The sequence below is a fragment of the Galleria mellonella genome, unplaced genomic scaffold (assembly GCF_026898425.1).
Source record: "Galleria mellonella isolate WM207_F2 unplaced genomic scaffold, CSIRO_AGI_GalMel_v1 utg121, whole genome shotgun sequence".
In the NCBI taxonomy this organism is placed as follows: domain Eukaryota; kingdom Metazoa; phylum Arthropoda; class Insecta; order Lepidoptera; family Pyralidae; genus Galleria; species Galleria mellonella.
The window spans coordinates 392,716-413,751 of NW_026441983.1; the positions used below are offsets into that span (position 1 = coordinate 392,716).

Consider the following 21,036-nt stretch of genomic DNA (forward strand, 5'->3'; position numbering starts at 1 on the left):
TTCCCCCCTTTCCATACAATTGTGCGTGATAAATAGTTACGAGTGATTCCTTTATAACCTCTATATTTATTTTGTTTTATAATTTTTGCATATTTTCAATACGTAAAATTTCTTTTTATTTATTAAACAATTAAATATAGATACGTCAAGGTGCATTGTGTGCGTAAGTATATAGAACACTGATAAGGGAACGAGTCAGCTAATTTGACAATCAGCTGACAATAAGTTGACCCGTTTTTGAGGCTCGATATTGTTAAAGTTATATATATATATATATAGACTCGGCAAACGTTGTTTTACCATATACATTATTTCGAGACCTATACATGAAAATTTATCCTACTACAATTATTCGATTGCCATCTTGCAACCCTTTTTCGGAATATAAAAACCGCTATTAAAAAGCAGGGGTTGATCGTAAAAGGGTAAAAATTTGAAGTTGTATGTATTTTTCAATGCTTAGTCATAATAAAATAAAAATAAAAACATTTGTCGAAAAAATAAAAAACAAAATATATAGGGGTGGGTCAGCCTTATGATTGAGGGGTATAAAAAATAGATGTTGGCCGATTCTCAGACCTACCCGATATGCACACAACATTTCATAAAAATCGGTAAAGCCGTTTCGGAGGAGTTTGGTAACAAACAACGCGACACGAGAATTTTATATATTAGATTTTATCCTTAGAACCTTTCTTAGTAAATGCAACATACATACATATCTGTCACGCCTGTCTCCCATTAGGGTAGGCAGAAACATTGGAACGCCAAATGCTTCGATTCAAACAAACCTCTTTCGCTTCCTCCACATTTATCAATCTTTTCATACACGCTCGCCGGTTACGGATATTTGACACGTCATCAATAATCAAGAAATTAATTGATTTTCCTCCTTTTTTTATACAATTTAGAATGGCAAACAAGCTGACGGCCCACCTGATGGAAAGTGGTGACCGTCGCCTATAGACATGAGCAGTATCGTGGACATACCAGAGTATACTGTTTCGCCCATGATACCCCCCATGCGTTGCCATTCCTGAGGACTCAGGTATTATTCCTCTGTACCCTGTAAATTCACTGCCATATCCCACCCTTCAAACCGAAACACAGTTATGCAAACACAACTGCTTCACGGTAGAAACACGAATAGGACAGAAGTGGCCAAGCAAACGACTTTGTAGAGTCTCCCTCTGATACTTTTGAAAACCACACAGACGAAGTAACGGGCAGGTAGATAGTAAAAAATAAATACAAATTCGATAACAGACAAACAAAAACTTTATTACAATATTCATTTTATCATTCAGATATGTACAAACAAACGTACAAACGTACATCTATACAATTCGCAGTAAACAACTTAAATAAAAAATTTTGCTTGCATAGAACTTAGATTCTTCTGTATATAAAATGAACTTACTCAAGTTAAGTGGTATTAAAATAAAATCACGTTTAAGTTATTTACTGGATTCTACAAAAAAGGTAAACTTACTGTCGATTTATTCGAATAGTGTAGTCACTATTATAACCTAAGATTATAACAATATTAAATATATATATTAAATATAATAATATTAAAATAAACAAATCTGCTCAAGCCTGCAGTTACAGGCGGGAAATTAAAAAAAAGTCCCGCCATTATGGAATTTCTTTTTCTTAATAAAAAAAAAAGTATTATTTCCCGCCATTACGGAATTTCTTTTTTTTATTTACTATTTTATCAGTAGATTTTAAAGTGGCGCCATGTAAGGAAAGTTTTGTGTAAACTTCCCTTATTAACTTATGTATTAGAAAAACTAGGTGGGTATACCTATTGTTATTTAACTGAATCTAACTAAATATAATTGTTTTACAGTGCCCACATCACAATAGAGCAAGAATTGTCTTTGGATTTGAATTAAATCAAACTGAAATATCTTTTTTTTTATATATATTTATCACCATTTTAATTCTTCATTAATTAAAGTCAATTGACATTATTCATTTGCAATTTCGTGTTATAATTTTCATAAAAATATCTTCACACAAATACTTCGCCAAAAACAGGTCAACTTTTTATCTTCGGTGCATGAATAGGGTTACCATAATGTATATTTACTACTCAATTTATGGGAGAAATTATATTGTAAAGTTGAAAAATAAACAATAAAATACAACAGAAATAGAAGAGAAATAATCTTTACTAAGACAGACTTGTTTACAAGCTCTTTTATATCGTCAATTTTTTAATGATTACACTGCTGGATCTGGGATATTTTTATTGCTAAGAACTCGCAAGAAACTCAACAGTTTTTTTTTCATTATTATGTACGAAATAATTTTATGTTTGCATGGGTATTGGGACTATAATAATTAGCTTTAAGTTCTATTTAAATGTATGTATTTATTATTAAAAATAAAACAAGATATACAGTGCGTAATGATTCGTAAAGATACTTATCTTTACTCAATACTTTGATTTACTAGATATAAATATATATACATAAAATATGTTTTTGTTTCTGCATTATTTAAAATGGCCGCCATTTTAATTAATATATGTATATTAATTTATAAGTAGCTGTGTGGTCCTGGCATAGAATGGGCTACCCTTTCCTTTCCTGTGAGCGTCGTAAGAGGCAACTAAGGGACGACGAGGAACGGTCAACTTCCTCTTAAAATATCTCCAAAGCCTAACTACGGATGCCAATTCGCCTGCCAAGCGTGGCAACTACTGGTAAATTCCCCCAAGGGAAAGGCTTATGTCCGACAGTGGATAATTAAGGAAGGGATAACTGGTGAGAATAGTAGGTCAGTTGACTCATCGTGACAAATTAATTGAGAATAAGTGACGATGGTTTTCAGAGAGAATAAGTAAAAATTTATAATATATATATTTCTTAGAAGAAATAGTTCCCAGTTCAAATGGAAAATATCGACTTTATTTAGGAAATTTTGCAATTAATTACTTGCAACACTGAACAAATAGCGCGTTTTGTCTTGATTAAAAAAAAATACTAAATTGCGTTAGCCAAACGTCAATTGAGTTAAATGTTGACCCATTCTTAACACAAAATTCTCTATCTAATCAAGGCTTTACCTAAAAAAATAAATTTTTCAGTTCTTGCCTAAGTGAATTTAGTATATACAGAAACCACATTTAAACTTACAGGATTTGTCAGTATGTACATGATATTTACATTTATTATTTACAACCCTGAAAAAGGCAAGTTCTTTATACAATTCTTATAAAGAGAAAAAACTTGATTTTTTGTATGTTTGTAATGAATAAACTCAAAAACTACTCAACTAATTTAAGAATTCTATCAACTATAAAAAGCTGCATTACTAGCGAGTAAAATTGGCGCCATTTTGTGTATGTTACTCTGTAACTGACTAAAACCGTTTACTTTCACTGTGTCAATAACTACAAATGTCACAAAGATTTTTTGTAAAGAAAACGTTACCTATATATCTTCACGGCAAGTCCGTTGCGAGGTAGGCAGCGAGAACCGAATGCTGTACATACATTCTATCCTTACATTGTCTTTTGCAAAAGCAACACTTTAATAACTCTTCTTACGCATGCACATGTAAGAGTCCGGCAGTATACACACAATTCCTAAGCCTTGTGGGTTTGTACGATAAAAAAAGTTGCTTTATTGTGTCAACCTTAAATAACTTTTTACATTAACTTTAGTGTAATTTTAAAAAATAATTACGTACTATCAGTTTCTTTCATTGAATTTACCGAGTTTATAATAATTGTAGGCGTGGATGTATTTATATCGGCACTATTTGACACGTCAGTCATTTGACTAGACGTTTGTATCACTTTATCCGGCATCGTCACGTAATAACTAGTGCCGGGTGTTGCTATAGTAACGGTACTGTCACTTTGATTATTTATTGACGCCTTCATAATTAAATTGACAATTTCCAATTGCAACTTCATACACGTGTCGGTTGGCAATTTTTTCAACAAACAACGTATGTAACGTATGAATCCCTCTAATTCGTCGTTCTCGTCGCTTTTCGGCTTTTTTATTAGATACTCGTCGGACGATGTGCTCGCCCGCCTTTTCTGTGGTCTAGTTTTTGTCAATTTTGACGGCTTGGAGGGGCGAACTTTTGGCGGGCTTTTCTCGATGTTCCGCGCGTCCTCGACATAAACGACATCGGTGAACACGTCCTGTTCTGGCTCGTCGTCGCTGTGGAACGGCATACGCTCATCCTAGGAGATGGAAACAGAGTTAGATTTTGAATTTAGAATATACATTATTCAAAATTTAATAGAAAAATAAAGGTTGTTGGTTGACAGTCTTAACAAAGTTGTAGTGACTAAAGATATTTACTGAATTCCTTCACTAACTTTGCTTGCAGAATGAATCTCCTAGTTGAAAGACAAAAAGAAGCTAGTAATCAGCAAACGATGATTGATACCATGATACCTCGCATGGCAACGCATGGGGGGTATCATTGGCGAAACAGTATACTCTGTTATGTCCATGGCACTGTTCATGTGTAAAGGCGACGGTTACCACTTTCCATCAGGTGGGCCGTCAGCTTGTTTGCCATTCTAAGTTGTATAAAAAAAAAGAGTGGACAATAAACGGCTGATGTGTCGATTATACCTGATCTTGATCCTGCTCGTTATCCTGATCCTGTTCCCCGACCAGCTTGGGATGCTTCTCCTGCATGTGGGTGCGTTGCGCATCATCCCGATGCGGCACCGACGTGCGGCAAACGATGCAGCGCACCCGACCACCGGTCTCCCTCTCGAAATAAGAATTCAGGTCGCTCTGCTTGGTCGAGGTGTCCGTGTCTTCGTCTGCGTAAAAAAAAATAAAACAATTATCAGATACTCTATGTTTTCCGGCATCCTTTCCTAAATCCTCTATCTATTCGTTATAATATATCCCAATTAATATTTTTTTTATGGATGATAATGGAATGCTAACCCCACCCGCGCTATACACCGGTATACACCGGCGGGGCACCAGTGAAGGACGATAGGTGAGGATGAAATAGCTCAGTTAGCCCATCGTGACGAATTTAACAAGAATCGTTCACGATGGCTTCCAGGGGGACCACGTGGAGGTCGACCTAATAGGGCATATTGCTAGCAATGGGGCTGTCAAACTCCATTACTAACAATCCCTTCTGCCCCCCCCCCCCCCCAATTAATTTATTGACGACTCCAATTAAAATTTTCGCGACCGGCGACCGACCGGCGAACCGGCGGTTTGAATGTTAAACGCAAAAATATCTTTATGGCGGTCGCTAGTACCTGAGCTTGTGTCGCTCATACTCTAAGTGGAAAAAAGATCAGAAAATCTATGGACATTCGCCACCCAAAGTAACTATCATGGTTAATTCCTGATGAATTCATCATGATGTGCTAACTGGCCTGTTTTCATCCTCACCTACCACCCTTCACTGGTGCTCCGCCAGCGTATCCCGTTAGCGCAGGCGGGTTTGCCATACCATTTTCACCCATCAAAAAAAAAATATGTTTCCTAGATAGGTGAATAAAATCCCATAGCTTTGCTTTGAAGTTTATCGTCATAATATACCACTATGAATAAATGAATGAGTGAGCATACTTTATTTGCATTATACAATATAGGGATCAAGCAAGACAATTAATAAATGCAACGATACAGTTGTAAGAGTACAGTGAGCCGGTCTTATTGCTGAGAGCAATCTTTACAAGACAACCTTAGAGTAAGTATTTGAAGGTTTCTTAATCTTTTTGCGGTCACGGACCACTTTCACAAGGACTGCTGTCAAAAAACTTTTTTTTTATACAACTTAGAATGGCAAACAAGCTGACGGCCCACCTGATGGAAAGTGGTGACCGTCGCCTATAGACATGAGCAGTATCATGGACATAACAGAGTATACTGTTTCGCCTACGATACCCCCCATGCGTTGCCATTCCTGAGGACTCGGGTGTTATTCCTCTGTACCCAGTAAATTCACACCATATCCCATCCTTCAAACCGAAACACAGCCATGCAAACACAACTGCTTCACGATTGAAACACGAATGGGACAGAGTCACCTAAGCAATCGACTTTTGCACAAAGTCTCCCTCTGGTAGGTTAGTTAGGTCCTAAAACTTGGGGGGATAAAACTTTTATTGGTAGTTCCAATGGTTTCTATTTAATTCGCCGACGACGACGATGGGTCCCGTCAAGTTTACTACACAATTTCCCAATAAATATTTTTACAGTCGACTGATTTTTCGTTTTTTGTCGAAGGAAAATGCTCATGCTCACTCACATATCTCGGGGAAGATATGTAAAACCCCCGGTGCTCGTTCTCGGCTCAAATTTTGGGTGTGCACGAGCAATCGTCCCATCATAGGACGGACCTACTGCGAACCTCTGATACGGGGGGAAAGGGATTGTTAGCAATGGAGTTTGACAACCCCATTACTAGCAATATGCCCTGTTAGGTCGATCTCCACGCGGTTCCCCCTGGAAACTATCGTGACTAATTTATCGTTGAATTCGTCACGATGGGCTAACTGACCTTCCTTTTCATCCTCACCAATCATCTCTCACTGGTGCCCCGATAGTGTATACCAATAGCGCAGACGGGGTTGCCATTCCACTATCACCAATTAAAAAAAACATAATAATATAACGCCCCCTTATGAGATTTTCAGGGGAGTGGTAGAAGGACCAGAGAAAATTAGGGAGCGAGAGATGAGATTATTCATAAAGATGGCGGAGCCTGCCTATGCTCCTTAGGCAGTTTAAAAATATAGTATTAAAAAAAGCAGAAGGTAAGTAAAATGGCGGACTTTAGAAAAAAAAATATATTGGCAAAGTACACGGAGGCTTCAAGTAAGGCAAAATAAGGTTCAGAAATCGATATTAACTGACCCTAAATCAGATTTTTTTTTTAATTTCTGTAAATTTATCAATGCCTATTATTTTTTCTCTTTCCGTGAGCAGACAAAGTGTATAAAATCTTATCTGAGAAAACATTTCATGGTACGATATATCTGATATACCTAACGAAGGTAAAAGCTCTGTAAAAATATTTAAAAAACTAAAAAAAAAAGCTTTATAAACTACTCGTATGCTCTACGAGACCTGTACAATAATTTTAATAAAACGAAACATCAGTCCGCGCGACGCCGGGACTGGTCGCTAGTCAATGATAAAATTACAGTAAAAAAAAATATGAATGTCATTATGATAGTCTATGATTACTGTTACCTTGTAATTGTTACTTTTTGGCTGATGGCTTTCGCCAAAGTCACAATAAATGAAAAAAAGTCTATGATTACTTTAATAAGATTACCATAGATAAAAAATAATATGTATAGATAATTATTAATCTATGACAATGACAATAGCAACAGTCTGTCAAAGAAATATAAATGGTATTGTTCTGTTATTAAGGTCTTCTATTATTGTTTATTGTAAGCCCTTCAACTTAATACCGCAGTCGAAAGGCACTTGTATTGCATCACGCTGTAGTTCATTGAACGGGCTTAGATATATCAAATGTCAATAGAGAGTTCGTATACGTACTCTGTGTACACTGTAATAGGTAAATAAACCTGCCATTGTTACACTCGAACAGGATTTGTTAGGGGGGGGGGAGGGGGTTAGTAATGGGGATTAGTAGCCCCATTGTTAGCAATATACCCTGTCAGGTCGACTTCCTCGTGGTTCCCCCTGGAAACTATCGTGATTGATTTATTGTTAAATTTGTCATGGTAAGCTAACTGACCTGCTTTCTTCCTTGTGTAGACCGACAGTGCAGGCGGGGTTACCGTTCCATTTTCACCCATAAAAAAAAGCCACGATGGTTTCCAGGGGAAACCACGTGGAGGTCGACCTGATAGGGTGTATTGCTGGCAATGGGTCAGTTAGACCCCATTACTAACAATCGCTTTCCCCCAGAGTAAGTCAGTCAGCCCATCGTGACGAATTCGGCGATAAATTTGCCATGACAGTTTCTAGGGGGAACCGCATGGAGGTCGACTTAATATTATATTCTTGTTTCATTCGGCCGATTATCTAACCCGAAAAAGAATCGCGACAAACTTTCGACTAATTTTTTATACAACTTAGAATGGCAAACAAGCTGACGGCCCACCTGATGGGAAAGTGGTAATCGTCACCTATAAACACGAGCAGTACTATGGACTATTTAATGATATAATTACACTTTTTTTTTATTTATAATTTAAGATATTTTCCACAAAAAAAAAACCTAGTTCAATCGTGATAAAACCAGTTTTTTGTTTTGAAAAGTACCGAATCGATTTTAGTAAAACTTCTATGGACCCAATCCGAAAATAAACTTTTTTAGAAAAAAATTTGTTTTTAAATAACCTAACCCATACTTTACCTCATAGGTAACAAAACTTAAAAAAAAATATAGGGTATATGTAAGGGTTAAATTAAACGCAAGAAAAACAACATTTTTATAAACAATTTATTACTACTCAACTCTCATTCTCCGCCTGCACTGTGACATAGTGCAACTCTCCCGGCGTTTCTCGTTCCTGATCTATATGTATCGAATAACCGTTAGAAGGCACGTTCCTATGCACTTTCTTCGTACTGTTACATGACAACTGAGCATTGATGATTTGCTTAATAAAATCACTTTGAAACTGATTCGACAGCTCTCTCGGCAACTCTTTTAACAGCGACACCAAATACTTGCCAAAGTGTTCCAGGCTGTCATTTTTTTTTCTAACGTACCGATTCTGGAACGAGAACTCGCCACTACTGTCAATGTCACTGTCACTGTCATCGACGAGTCGGCGTTTTCGCGCCATTTTCGCGCCGCCATTTTGTAACAGTGTACTATCTCGCGCGTTTTGCGTTACATTGGAGTCTTCTCTATTTTCCTCGTCTGCGGACAAGTTCTCTTCGAATTCTTCTAGATACAACGTATCTACGTCCATTGTGTCTTGCTAAAAAGAAAACAGGATCTGTTTATACTTGTTCGACCGAGACCCAAGAGGGCGCTGAGATCCAAAGGGGGCACCTTAATAAATTGTCCAGAGGTGCCAGCTACATTAAGACTGACTGTTTACAAAAATACTGGCATACAGACCAAAGATTTTCCTTGTTCTTGGAACACAGACAAATAAAACCATAGACAAACTTGCACAGAACTGTCATGCGGTTTAATGAGTTAATGTAATATATATATAAAAAAAAATGGGTGGAATAAATATAAATAAATAAATATTTAAAATGGTATTCCACAAAAAATCTTTAATTGTACCAATACCAGATATTTTGTTTTAAAAACAAATACTTAACCGATTTTGAGAACATTCTATGGGTTACACTAACGGAGAAATGAGGTAACAAACAAAAAACAAATTCAAAGAAACTGAGTAACTCATTCTTTTTTAAGTTGGTTGAAAATCAAAAGCACTATCAACGGCAAACTGACGACCCACCTGATGGAGAGTGGTAAGTCACAAATAAATATGGACACCACTAGCCATCACAAAATCTATAGTCCCCTCACGCAATGCCATTCCTGAAGACTACGATGTTATGCCTCTGTACCCTGTAATTTCACTGCCATATCCTACCTTTCAAACCGAAACACAGCTGTTTCAAGATGGAAACACAACTGGGACCTTAAGTTAGATAAATAAGTCAAGTAATCACCGGTTCCTCATCATCCACTTCATGTTCTCCCTTAGTCTCCTCTATTTCATATAATTGTCCATTGCTGGATATTAACACTGTTTTAGTCTGAAACAAGGATTAATAATTTCAATACTGGACTCAGCAGGGCTTGAGGTTCAAAGGGGGCGTTGAGAGTTAAGGGGACATCCAGAGAGGGCGCCGAAGTTCAAAGGGGGCGTATAAATCTAAGTTATACGTTCGGATTTAAGAGGAACGTCGAGTTCTTTTAAAGCGCATCGAGGTTTCAGGAGGGCATAGGGCACGTCTAAAAGAGACGCTAAATTCGAGTGCGCTGAGATCCTAGTGATGTCTCTAACTAGCACCGGGATCCAAAAAAGAGCATTGAGTTTTAAGGAATAAGCTAAGATCCAAAAGGGGCAAGTACAAAGGGGGCTTTGAGAGCCAAACAATGCTGAGGACTAATGCGAACGTCGAGATTTCAGGAGGCGCTAAGGTTCAAGGCGGCGATACAGAGCGCCATAGCTCAATAAAGGGTCGTATCAAATTAGACGTTAATACTTTTGACTCAACATTTTCGCCAAATTAAGTTGTCGCCGTCGACTCATTCAGTTAAACCTGGAAACAGTTAAATCTTATGGACTTTGTCACGATGTGATAACTGATCTGCTTTCATCCTCACCTATCACCGCTCACTGGTGCCTCTCCGACGTATACCGATAGTGCGGGCGGAGTTACTATTCCATTTTCTCCCAATAATAAAACAAACAAAAAAAAAAAAAAAACAAATATTGCTAGTTTAAATAAAAACTTGAAAAACACTTACCTCCCCTGTGCCAGATAAATCGATTTCGGGATGTTTCCTTTTCAGATGACGTCTCAAATGGCTGGTAGTGGACAAATATGAGAATCTTTTATTACATATTAAACAAGCTGATATTTTATTGACTGTATCTAAGCATTTGTAATACGACCACACTGCGGATCGACTGTCCGATGACGATTCTGATCTGAGGACAAAAATTGAAAATCATTTGTGATACTCTGTACCCCCTGATTACCCCGCTGAGGACAAAAGTCCCAAGTCACTGTGATACTCTGTACCTCCTGATTACCCCGCTGAGGACAAAAGTTCCAAGTCACTTGTGATACTCTGTACCCTCTGATTACCCCACTGAGGACAAAAATAACAAGTCATTTGTGATACTGTGTACCCCCTGATTACCTCGCTGAGGGCAAAAGTTCCAAGCCACTTGTGATACTCTGTACCCCCTGAGGACAAAAGTTCCAATTCATTGTGATACTCTGTACCCCCTAATTACCCCGCTGAGAACAAAAGTTCCAAGTCACTTGTGATACTCTGCACCCCCTGATTACCGCGCTGAGGACAAAAGTTCCAAGTCACTGTGATACTCTGTACCCCCTGATTATCCCACTGAGGACAAAAATAACAAGTCATTTGTGATACTGTGTACCCCCTGATTACCTCACTGAGGGCAAAAGTTCCAAGCCACTTGTGATACTCTGTACCCTCTGAGGACAAAAGTTCCAATTCACTTGTCCCCAGTGAGTTAACACTGATTAACTCACTGGGGACAAGTCCAAGTAATTTGTGATACTCTGTACCCTCTGATTAACCCACTGGGAACCAAAGTTTCAAATCATTTGTGATACACTGTAACCACTGCCTACCCTTAAAAGAAATTTACAACTGAAGAAGTTATAAGGTAACAAATAAAACTTGAGAAGTCTTTTTTTGGAGTCGGTTAAAAATAGAAAAAAGATGCGACACAGTTTTATATCACAGGATACATTGAAACACCCATGGAATAGTAATGCATGGGTGGCCTTGACATTTCCTAGGATATAATGCTATGTCTCCATACAGGGTCTAAAGGACAGGTTGGCCAAAAACTAAAACAGTGAATTCAGACTATTATTCTAAACTAAAAACTAGTAGAAATTCGTTCGAGGTTTTTTTTCTTCTATTGTTTCATTTAATATCATGTAATCTATAATGTTATATTAGCCAACAATCTCCGACTGCCATTTCGTCCATGCACGTTTTGCGAGTTTTGTGAAACAATCAAATCTTTTTATATTATTAGTACAGAAAGAGTATGGAGGCATAACACATATTGTAAATTTAAAAAGCATATGCAAAACCAAATATATTAATATATACTTTCTGACACCAACCAGTATGAATCCATTCATCATCTCAGCTCTAACCAGAAAGAGACTTTGTACAAAAGTCGTTTGCCCCACCTCTGTCCCATTCGTGTTTCTACCGTGAAGCAGTTGTGTTTGCATGGCTGTATTTCGGTTTGAAGGGTGGGATATGGCAGTAAATTTACAGGGTACAGAGGAATAACACCTGAGTCCTCAGGAATGGCAACGCATGGGGGGTATGGTAGTAAACAGAGGAAACTAAAAGAGAACATGAAGTGGATGATGAGGAACCGGTGATTTGGTTGTTGGGTTTCTGCCTTGAAACAGCTGTGTTTCGGTTTGAAGGGTGGGATATGGCTGTGAAATTACACGGTACGGAGGGGTAACACCGCAGTCTTCAGGAATGGCATTGCATGAGGGGTACCATAGATTCTGTGATAGCTATGGTGCTGTACATATCTATCAGTGACGGTTACCACTTTCCATCAGGTGACCCGTCAGCTTGTTTGCCATTCTAAGTTGTATAAAAAAAAAACTGTCCACTGCTAAATGTAAGCCTCCCCCATAGACTGCCATAAGGAACGATCCCGAGCCACCTGCATCCAATGTCTCCCTGCAATGCATTTGAGGTCGTCTCTCACAGTACGCATTACAGATTTTATAAAACATAACTTGCATACACGCTTTTTAATATAAAAATTACTTGGGCTGTGATGGCCAGCAGTATACTTGGAAGCCCGTAGTCCTCAGGAATACCAAAGGTCACCATGGGCAGCACAGTACATTCTGTCCATTCCAGGTACATTTCATGCCTGTAGACCTTAGGGACTACTCACACTTATTCAGCTCCGTTCGCATTTCGCTAAACGATTTTGGTCACACATATACAGCCCTGCTTCTATTAGCCGCGTACGGCGTCGTAAGAATGAGAAAAGCCGTCATAGCGTGCTATCGCCGCTGAAACGCTTGTCTACTGCGTATGGCGTTGAATATGTTGCATTTCGTAAAAATAAATTAATTATAATTACTATAAAATACGTCAGCACTCTTTGATTCTTGCGTGCATAATGATTACGCAATAATAAATTAAATCAATGCAGAAACAATACAGGTCGCAACTTGTCGACAAGGAGTCGCGAAACATCCCTGTGAAGAGCTGTTTCGCCGCGTTCGACGGTGAATGCGGCGGAACAGCGCTGAACGTGGCGGAACAGCGCTGAACGCGGCGGAACAGCGCTGAACGCGGCGAAACAGCGCTGAACGCTTTCTACAGCACTCGCATGATAAATACACATTTATCCTCATTTTATACTAGATTGCCGCGAAAGCAGAATATACGCGGAAAGCCGAATGGATGCGTACACGTCTCCATACAAAATCGTTGTTTTCTATGGACAAAAGCTGAATAGAGCTAAATAAGTGTGAGTAGTTCCTTGTTCCTTCCATCAGGTAGACCGATAGCTCACCATTTTCAGTATCTTAAAAAAAATATATATATATATATATATAAAGGCACTCACTTCGACTCATCACCGTCCGACTTGGAGTCATCCTCGGAATGTTTCCCAGGTACTTCGTCGCTGTGCATCTTTCTTATATGCCTCATGAGATTGGACACAGAGGAATAATACGAGAAGTCATTGCCACACAGCTTGCACACTGCTATACGTCGCTCCTTGTCTTTCACCTCAAAATATTCCCACGTGAGAGACTTGGTTGAGCGTCTTTTGCTGTTATTACGTCTGCATAAATTACAACACGTTAATATTACTGCTGTGGTGTGGTCCCGACGTAGGATAGACCACCCCTTTCTTGGCGTGGTCCCGTCGTAGGATAGACCACCCCTTTCTTGGTGTGGTCCCGTCGTAGGATAGACAAACCCTTTCTGGGCGTGGTCCCGTCGTAGGATAAACCACCCCTTCCTTTCCTGGGAGTGTCGTAAGAGGCGACTAAAGGAGGACGAGGGATGAGCAGCAGCGTCCCTCTTAGAACATGTCTAAAGTCTAACTGCGGTTGCCAATCCGCCTGCCAAGCGTGACAACTACTGGCAAAACCCAAGGGGGAGGCTTATGATCAGCAGTGGACAGTTTTTTTTAATGAATAATAATGGTATGTTAGATACGTTATGTTACGATGTTAGACCCGATAGCGCGGGTGGGGTTACCATACCATTTTCATCCATCAAAAATAAAAAAAATAACTATCTTATTTTGAAGTCCGATAAAACAATTGATAAAAAAAAACTCACTCCTGACTTGGGACGTCCTCTTCGTTGATATCAAATTTCTTGTTATTGGTAACATTATGCCTTCTCTTCAGGTGTTGCCTCAGGTTACCCGACGTTCCTTTGTACGAGAACACTTCCTTACAAAAGCTGCAGGTGGCCAGTTTCTTTTCGGCGTCCGCCACATCGAAGTATTGCCAGACGCCAAATTTGGGCTGTTGCTGGCTTTTGAGCTTATCACTAAAAGAGTAAACTTTCATTTGATCACAGTTGCTCCAGAGCAAAAGGTAAATAATAAAAATTACAGCCTTGTAACCTCATGATATGTGGGAGATATTTACGAAACTGATATCTTAATGCTTTTGAGGTGGTCACTCCATCAAATGGGGGGTAAGAAATTGTTATTAATGTGGACTACCAGCCTCATTGCTAGCAATATACCCTGTAAGGTAGACTTCCACATGGTAACCCTTGGAAACCGGGGGGAAAGGGATTGTTAGCAATGGAGACTGAGAATCCTATTGCTAGCAATATACCCAACCAGGTCGACCTCGTCGCGGTTCTCCCTGGAAACTATCATGGTTAATTCCTGATGAATTCATCATGATGGGCTAACTGGCCTGTTTTCATTCTCATCTATCACCCTTCACTGGTGCTCCGCCAGCGTATCCCATTAGCGCAGACGGGGTTACCATACCATCTTCACCCATCAAAAAAAAAACTTTGGAAACCATCATGGTGAATTCCAGGTGTTCTCGTCACGATAAGCTAAGTGCAGATCAGTCTTTTCATTCTCACTTATCATCCTTGACTGTTACACCATCAGCACAGGTGGAACACCAGCAAATGAATATAATGCATTATATTTAATGTTACTCATATATAAATTTCTTATCAATGCTATTTCATTGGTTTTACTTCTGAAATCCACACATACAAAGTTACATACAAAAATCCAATTTTTTCATATATACAAATTAAAATTATAACGTTTAATTTTAATTGATTCTGTGAAACTATCAAATTAAAATATTAATTAAAAAAAAAAAGGTATAAAGAAAGGTTAGAAGAACGTATCAAGACCTTTTTATACTATTAACAACCAGTTATATTAATAAAAAAAAACTCTTTTATTTAAGCTATTTATTTTATAGACTGTTATTTCGATAAATTTGCGGTTATTTAAGTAATAAAAAAAAAACATGAATATTGTTTATTAAATAAGTTATATTAAAAATGAAAAAAAAAAAAAAAAAAAACAATTAAATTGAAAATTTCCTTTTGTTTTAAATAAAAAAAAAACACAAAATATAATTGGTAAGTAAGTAGTAGATAGGTAGGTACCAATTTAATTTTAGAACATTGATTTAACTCCTTATGCTGCCATGTTTATTTACTATCTTGTTGATATTTTTTGCTAGATATATGAAACAAAAAAAATTAAAGATTGTCCCAGAAAAAAAACTATATTGTGAAAAAAAAAAAACAGTTGTTTTCATATAAAAACTAAACTACTGTAGCGATTTTTAAAAATGTCTATGGAATCAATTAATCTGTAAATATATCCTTTTAGATAAAAAAAGAATTTTCGAATCAATTTAGAATTGACCGAGTTATGTAGTAACAACATAAAAAATCCTCCGTTCCGTTACAAACTCACATTTTTAATCAATTTCACATTACAAAAAAAAGTTTAGTTTACCGCCAAAACAAATATATAGTTTCATAGTTGACAACTATTCACACGAAATGGGTATTAAGTGACAAAATAAAGCAAATTTATTCATAGTTAAGTGACATAAATATAGCAGTAGCGATATTAGGACGGCCCTAACCAAAATATAGGTTATATTAATATATAAATAGATAGGTACTTACTATTTTACCGCTTTTATATATGCATCGTACACTTCGTCGTCCTCTTCGGAACTGTCAACGATATCCCGTTTACTAGTTCTTCCATTACTGACACATAAAACAAGTTTATTTTAAACGAATAAAAACCCATTGAAATGTCATTAAAATATATATTACAGGTTTTAAACATTACGATTTTGTTGTCAAACACTGATGATATTTAAACAATTACAAAAATATATTGAAGAGGTAAATATATAGAGATAACGCAATAACTAGATCACTGATATTTTGGAACACTATATTCAAATATAAAGATTCACAACATACCTCAGTAACTCCATTATGGCGTCGCATCGCGTATTTATGTATTACGTATCGTGTAGGTATCGCGCTTCGATCGCGGCTTCAGTGTTACCCGTTTTTAAATTAAAATTATTACACTTTTTGCAAAAATTTAATTTTTTTATAAATGCATTTATTACGACAAAGTAATGACGTACGCTAATAATAGGAATATCATAATCTAAATCTATACAGTATATTAACATGTATTATATATATATATATATATATATATTCGTAGTGCACTATTAAAAATATACACATTATGTTAAAATAATATAATACCTTGTATTTACAAAATAATATGTTATTATTATACAATGCACATTTTATATTTTTCAGTATTTTTTGGAATTAATAACGCACAAAACCGCGTTTAAAGTTATTTATTTATAAGTAATCTGACATTATATATATAATACATTATTGTTTATTTATTAAACATATATAGCTCATGTGTATCCCCAAAGAGGGTTGACGTCAGGCAGGCGGCCGTAAAACTAAAAGTAGTAATATGGATAAAACCATATTATGCCGACCACAAATAATAATTGAGATAAGGGTAGGAAGATGATGATGATGATAATATAGCTCATGTGAGGATTTCATAAAACTGAACTAAACCTGGTATTGCAAGCGTTTAAAGGCTACGGTAACCGCTACCATAAGGTGCGCCGTATGCTTGTTTGCCACTTCAGTGGTATAATAAAAAAAAAAACTAAATACTCGTGTTGGCCTCACAATTTTTTGTAACTTGAAGAATAAATAAACTATCATCAATTTCGGTATTATAATGATTTATGTTATTTTTATTAATATATTTTACCTTTTGGAATATAAATACTAATAAAAATAACAATTTTGAATAAAATGGCAACACTTGGTTTGTTCTCTGCCAAATAATGTGATCGATTCAGAGGAGTCACTGCTCTAAACCTATTTCAAAAACATCAATTTGAGGTCACAATGAAATTTTTAGTCTTAGGAGCAATATAAACTAAATTTCTAATAGATTTACGTCAAAATAATTATAAGTTTGTGTTAGAAATAGGTTTATTTTCATACAGCTATAAACTACTGGCCGGTTGTAATTTAAAAAGATATGTTTTTAAATTTAATTGACACACTGTTAGAAACAATCGTTGCTTTACTGTATTTGCCTCTTCTATTAAATTTTATCGTACTTTTATATTGTGTTTATCCTATTCCCTTCCACTACGGAAATATAAGCTGATATCTCAAGCTAAATACCAACAGTTTGGTTTATGATCGTGTATAAAACAGTAATTTCGCCAAACTGTCAAATTAAAATATTGGTTTACGTGAGAAATTCACTTCAGAATCGACACCAAAGTTACGTTTGAAGTAACAATGTCAATAACGCAGCAGGTATGATTGTGAACAAATAAATATCGGATTCGCATCCTGTTGTTTTTTATTTTACGATAATGTAACGCGTATCTAAATATTAAATATATATACATTAATAGGTATCTAATATATAACGTGATTAAAACGTGATTAAAACGTGTTATCAAAACAAAAAACTATTTTAAGTGACTTAAAAAAGGAACTAGGTAAAAATTTTAAGTTTTACATAGTATACATGTACCTATGTGTCCTATATACATGTCCTATATCATATATATACATGTTAGGTTGACTGGATGAGATCTCTTTTAGAGATAAGTTCGCCTTTGCTAACATTGTTATTAACTTATTGTTCAAGGGTAGGATATGGCAGTGATATTACACGGTGCCAGAGACATTTTTTTTTTTTTTCATTTATTGTGACTTTGGCGAAAGCCATCAGCCAAAAAGTAACAATTACAAGGTAACAATATAAAATTACAAGACAAATTACAAAAATTATTATAGTTATAAATTAATTATAATATACTAAGAAAGTAAGTTAAGTAGAAAAGTATAAGTTACAATTACATATTTAAATTTCACCAATTGTTGAAGTAATATAATTAAAAATTTCTTGATACAAAATGGTATGTTTTAGTAGATCCTGCACTGAAGTAGGAATATTTTGACATTTTAATAAATCTTGACATTGACAAATAAAAAGTAACCGTTGAAGTGAGAATTTAGGACAAACAAAAAAAATATGATCCAAATCAGAAAAAATGTTTTGGCAGTATTTACAGATAGAATTATCCAATAAATTAATACGTTGCAAATGTGCAGGAAATTTACAATGACCTATCCGCAATCTACTTAATGTAGTATAATATTGTCTACCAAGAAAAACATTAGATTTTTCCAACCAATATTGTAACCAGACAATTTACAGATTTTGTTAGAATCAAACCAAGTTTCATTTAGTAAAATGATATCAAAATGTGATGTAAAGTTGTAAATAAAGTTTTTAAATTGAAATATTTTAGACAGAAAGCTTCTTGAGTTCCAATGAACAATATTAATTTCCTTTAAAGATGTAATGGTTATGTTGAAAAATTAGATATGAGTATTTCCTTAATTAATTTGGATGAAATTGTATCAGAATTAGTTTGAGCTTTCTTAACTAGCTCAATAAAAGTCTTAGTAATTGTGTTGAGTACAATGTCTGAGTTAATGATGTCAGTAACTAATGCCCTTTTTTGAGGAGATTTATTTTGCATTGGGCTGTTAATAGACACAAGAGTATTTGAATTAATTACAGAGTTAACCGATTTTGAAGTCACTGATGCATAAGATGTTTTGCCTAGAATTTTATCTTTGATTTGAGACAATTTCATCGATTTAGTGGGACAGCTATTAGATACTGCTACATGTTGTCCATTACAATTAACACATTTAGGGTTCTCTTTGTTGATACAGGATCTATAATCATGGGCACCGGCACATATGGAACAAACTTGCTTACTTCTGCAGGAACTGCTTCCATGACCAAATTTGTAACAAGTGAAGCATTGGAGTAGAGGTCTAATGAATTCACGCACATCCAGCCAAATATGGTCATACGTTACGTGATCAGGTCGCTGCGTAGAGAGGAAAGTTACTAAAACTGTAGGAAGAGGATGAAAACTTCCATCTTCTTTCTTTTTTTTTGAAACATTTAACACCGATGATATCTACAGTAGATTTTAAGTTATTTAAGAGATCTTCCTCAGATATTTCAGTAGGAGCTCTTATAACTCCCTGAGATTCCAGCTGATTATTGGGTATCCTAGCCTGAAGTTTATGTTTCTCTAATAAATCTTTATTTAATAAAAATTCGTTAGCCTGTTTCATTGATCGAAAACATATTTTGAATGCAGTAGGACCCATAGTACGAATATAGAATACACCAGGTACAGTCCTCAGAATAGAATTGACTTGCAATAAGTTTACATTGTTGCCCTCAATAGGAGACAACAGAATAAAATATTCATTTTTAGTAGTGTCAGAATATAGGTAATTTTGATCTTTAAACAGTCCTCTTTTTGAGTGAGTAAATTTAATACTCATCTTAGCATTTGGCTCTTCATCAGATATGGAAGTATTTTTTTTTCTTTTTAACTTGCCTCCGCTTGACTCGCACATACCCTCTAACAACACACGAGGGCTTAAATTGGAGAAATAAGTAAAAGAAACTAGGAGAAGCAACAAATAAATATTAAACAAATAAAATGAATTTAAAATTTCCGCCCTCGCGTTACAAGTTTTCCCGCCTTTTGGTACCACAGACTACAAAAAGTCTGTGCCAGAGACAATAATAAAGAGTAATATCTTATTATAAAAAAAAACACAATTTTTTTTTATAAAATTTTGAATGGCCAAAGAGCTAAAAGTCAACCTGATCAGAAGCGGTAACCTGCATTTCTAGTTTGAGGTAATAACCGTTGTTTATAGATATGGACAGTAAATCAAGTTAGAAATCGGATCAAGCAGAAGATGGCCTTCCCACTATGTACTAGATTAATATATTATACACTTGAACAATTAAATACAAGGTGTAACATATAAGAAGCATGAGTACATGTTTCGCCATACACACGTAAATGATGGGCCCTTAATACTTATTTTATTTAACATTATTATCCATGGTAATTCACGGTAACCCATTGTATTAATTACTCGAAAAGATGTAGTATAATGCAATAAATTAATAAAAAAAATAATAATAATTAAATGACTTCATAGACAAAAGATTTTAAATTCTTTTTTTTTATATTTCTGTTACTTCTGAACTCTGTCATTTAATAACCTATTTGGATTTTGTTTTATAAGTGTTCGCGACATTATTTGTATATATCGTAATTTATAGTTGTTAAGTCCTAGTTAATCGTTTTGTATAGATTTACATAGATTTAAGATAGTGTAAGTTAAATAAAGTATTCCTTTGTGTATTGTCCTTATTACCTACGAATAGAAATAGAAGTTGTAACAATAAATAGAATTAAGAAATTGTAAATTGAAATAAAATAAATAAATAGACGCTATAGAGTACCGATCTGAAGAGACACGCGTCTCGTTCATTCTCGCCCCGTCCCGCTCGCACAGATCGCTAACGCGAGTTGGAAATGTTATCGTGCGAGCGGGCGGGTATAAAGATAGGCCGCCTCTCGTCGAGCGGCATTCGCTTCCGGGCAGCGACGCACTACACTCGAGAAGAAATAGGACAAGAAAAAATACTCTCTTCAGACGGTACCGGAGGCTTCAGAATAGTAATCGCTGTGTTTCACTCCAGCCTGAACCAACGCCCCTACAGTCCAAGCTCACCGAACGGCAGTCCACACCGCACATCGTGGTCCTTCGAGAAGCCGGATTGCTGGAGGAACACCGTTGGTACATCGAGAAGCCGGATCGCTGGAGGAAGAC

At 36.1% G+C, this 21,036-nt stretch overlaps 2 protein-coding genes across 4 annotated transcripts in view; both read right to left on the reverse strand.

Annotated features, from left to right (window-relative positions):
• Positions 1-1,215: 1,215 nt before the first annotated feature.
• The window catches only part of LOC113516571 (uncharacterized), a 35,627-nt gene continuing 15,806 nt past the window's right edge, over positions 1,216-21,036 (reverse strand). Inside the window, exons 2-3 of the mRNA XM_026900997.3 lie at positions 4,614-4,810; positions 1,216-4,213 (exon numbers count right to left, since the gene is read on the reverse strand). Of these exons, the coding sequence (XP_026756798.2) occupies positions 3,698-4,213; positions 4,614-4,679 (582 nt within the window). The 5' untranslated portion in view covers positions 4,680-4,810 and the 3' untranslated portion in view covers positions 1,216-3,697. The remainder of the gene's footprint in view (positions 4,214-4,613; positions 4,811-21,036) is intronic.
• LOC113516557 (uncharacterized) lies at positions 8,425-16,363 on the reverse strand. 3 transcript variants are annotated; one of them, XM_026900977.3, is made up of 7 exons: positions 16,210-16,363; positions 15,901-15,987; positions 14,047-14,262; positions 13,319-13,540; positions 10,453-10,636; positions 9,648-9,734; positions 8,425-8,932 (listed from the first exon to the last, which is right to left on the reverse strand). In XM_026900977.3, exons 1-7 carry the CDS (start codon positions 16,221-16,223, stop codon positions 8,456-8,458), a joined length of 1,287 nt encoding a protein of 428 aa, XP_026756778.2. In that variant the 5' UTR covers positions 16,224-16,363; the 3' UTR covers positions 8,425-8,455. The 3 variants fall into 3 exon arrangements, with proteins under 3 accessions (XP_026756778.2, XP_026756779.2, XP_031766482.2); XM_026900978.3 differs by lacking the exon at positions 13,319-13,540; XM_031910622.2 differs by lacking the exon at positions 9,648-9,734.

Excerpts from the sequence above, each read along its gene's own strand:
- LOC113516557 (XM_026900977.3), bottom strand. Across the intron at positions 13,541-14,046 it reads GAGGACGTCCCAAGTCAGGA|ACGTAATAACAGCAAAAGAC; the intron begins GTGAGTTTTTTT and ends TAATTTATGCAG. Across the intron at positions 9,735-10,452 it reads ATTTATCTGGCACAGGGGAG|ACTAAAACAGTGTTAATATC; the intron begins GTAAGTGTTTTT and ends TCCTTGTTTCAG.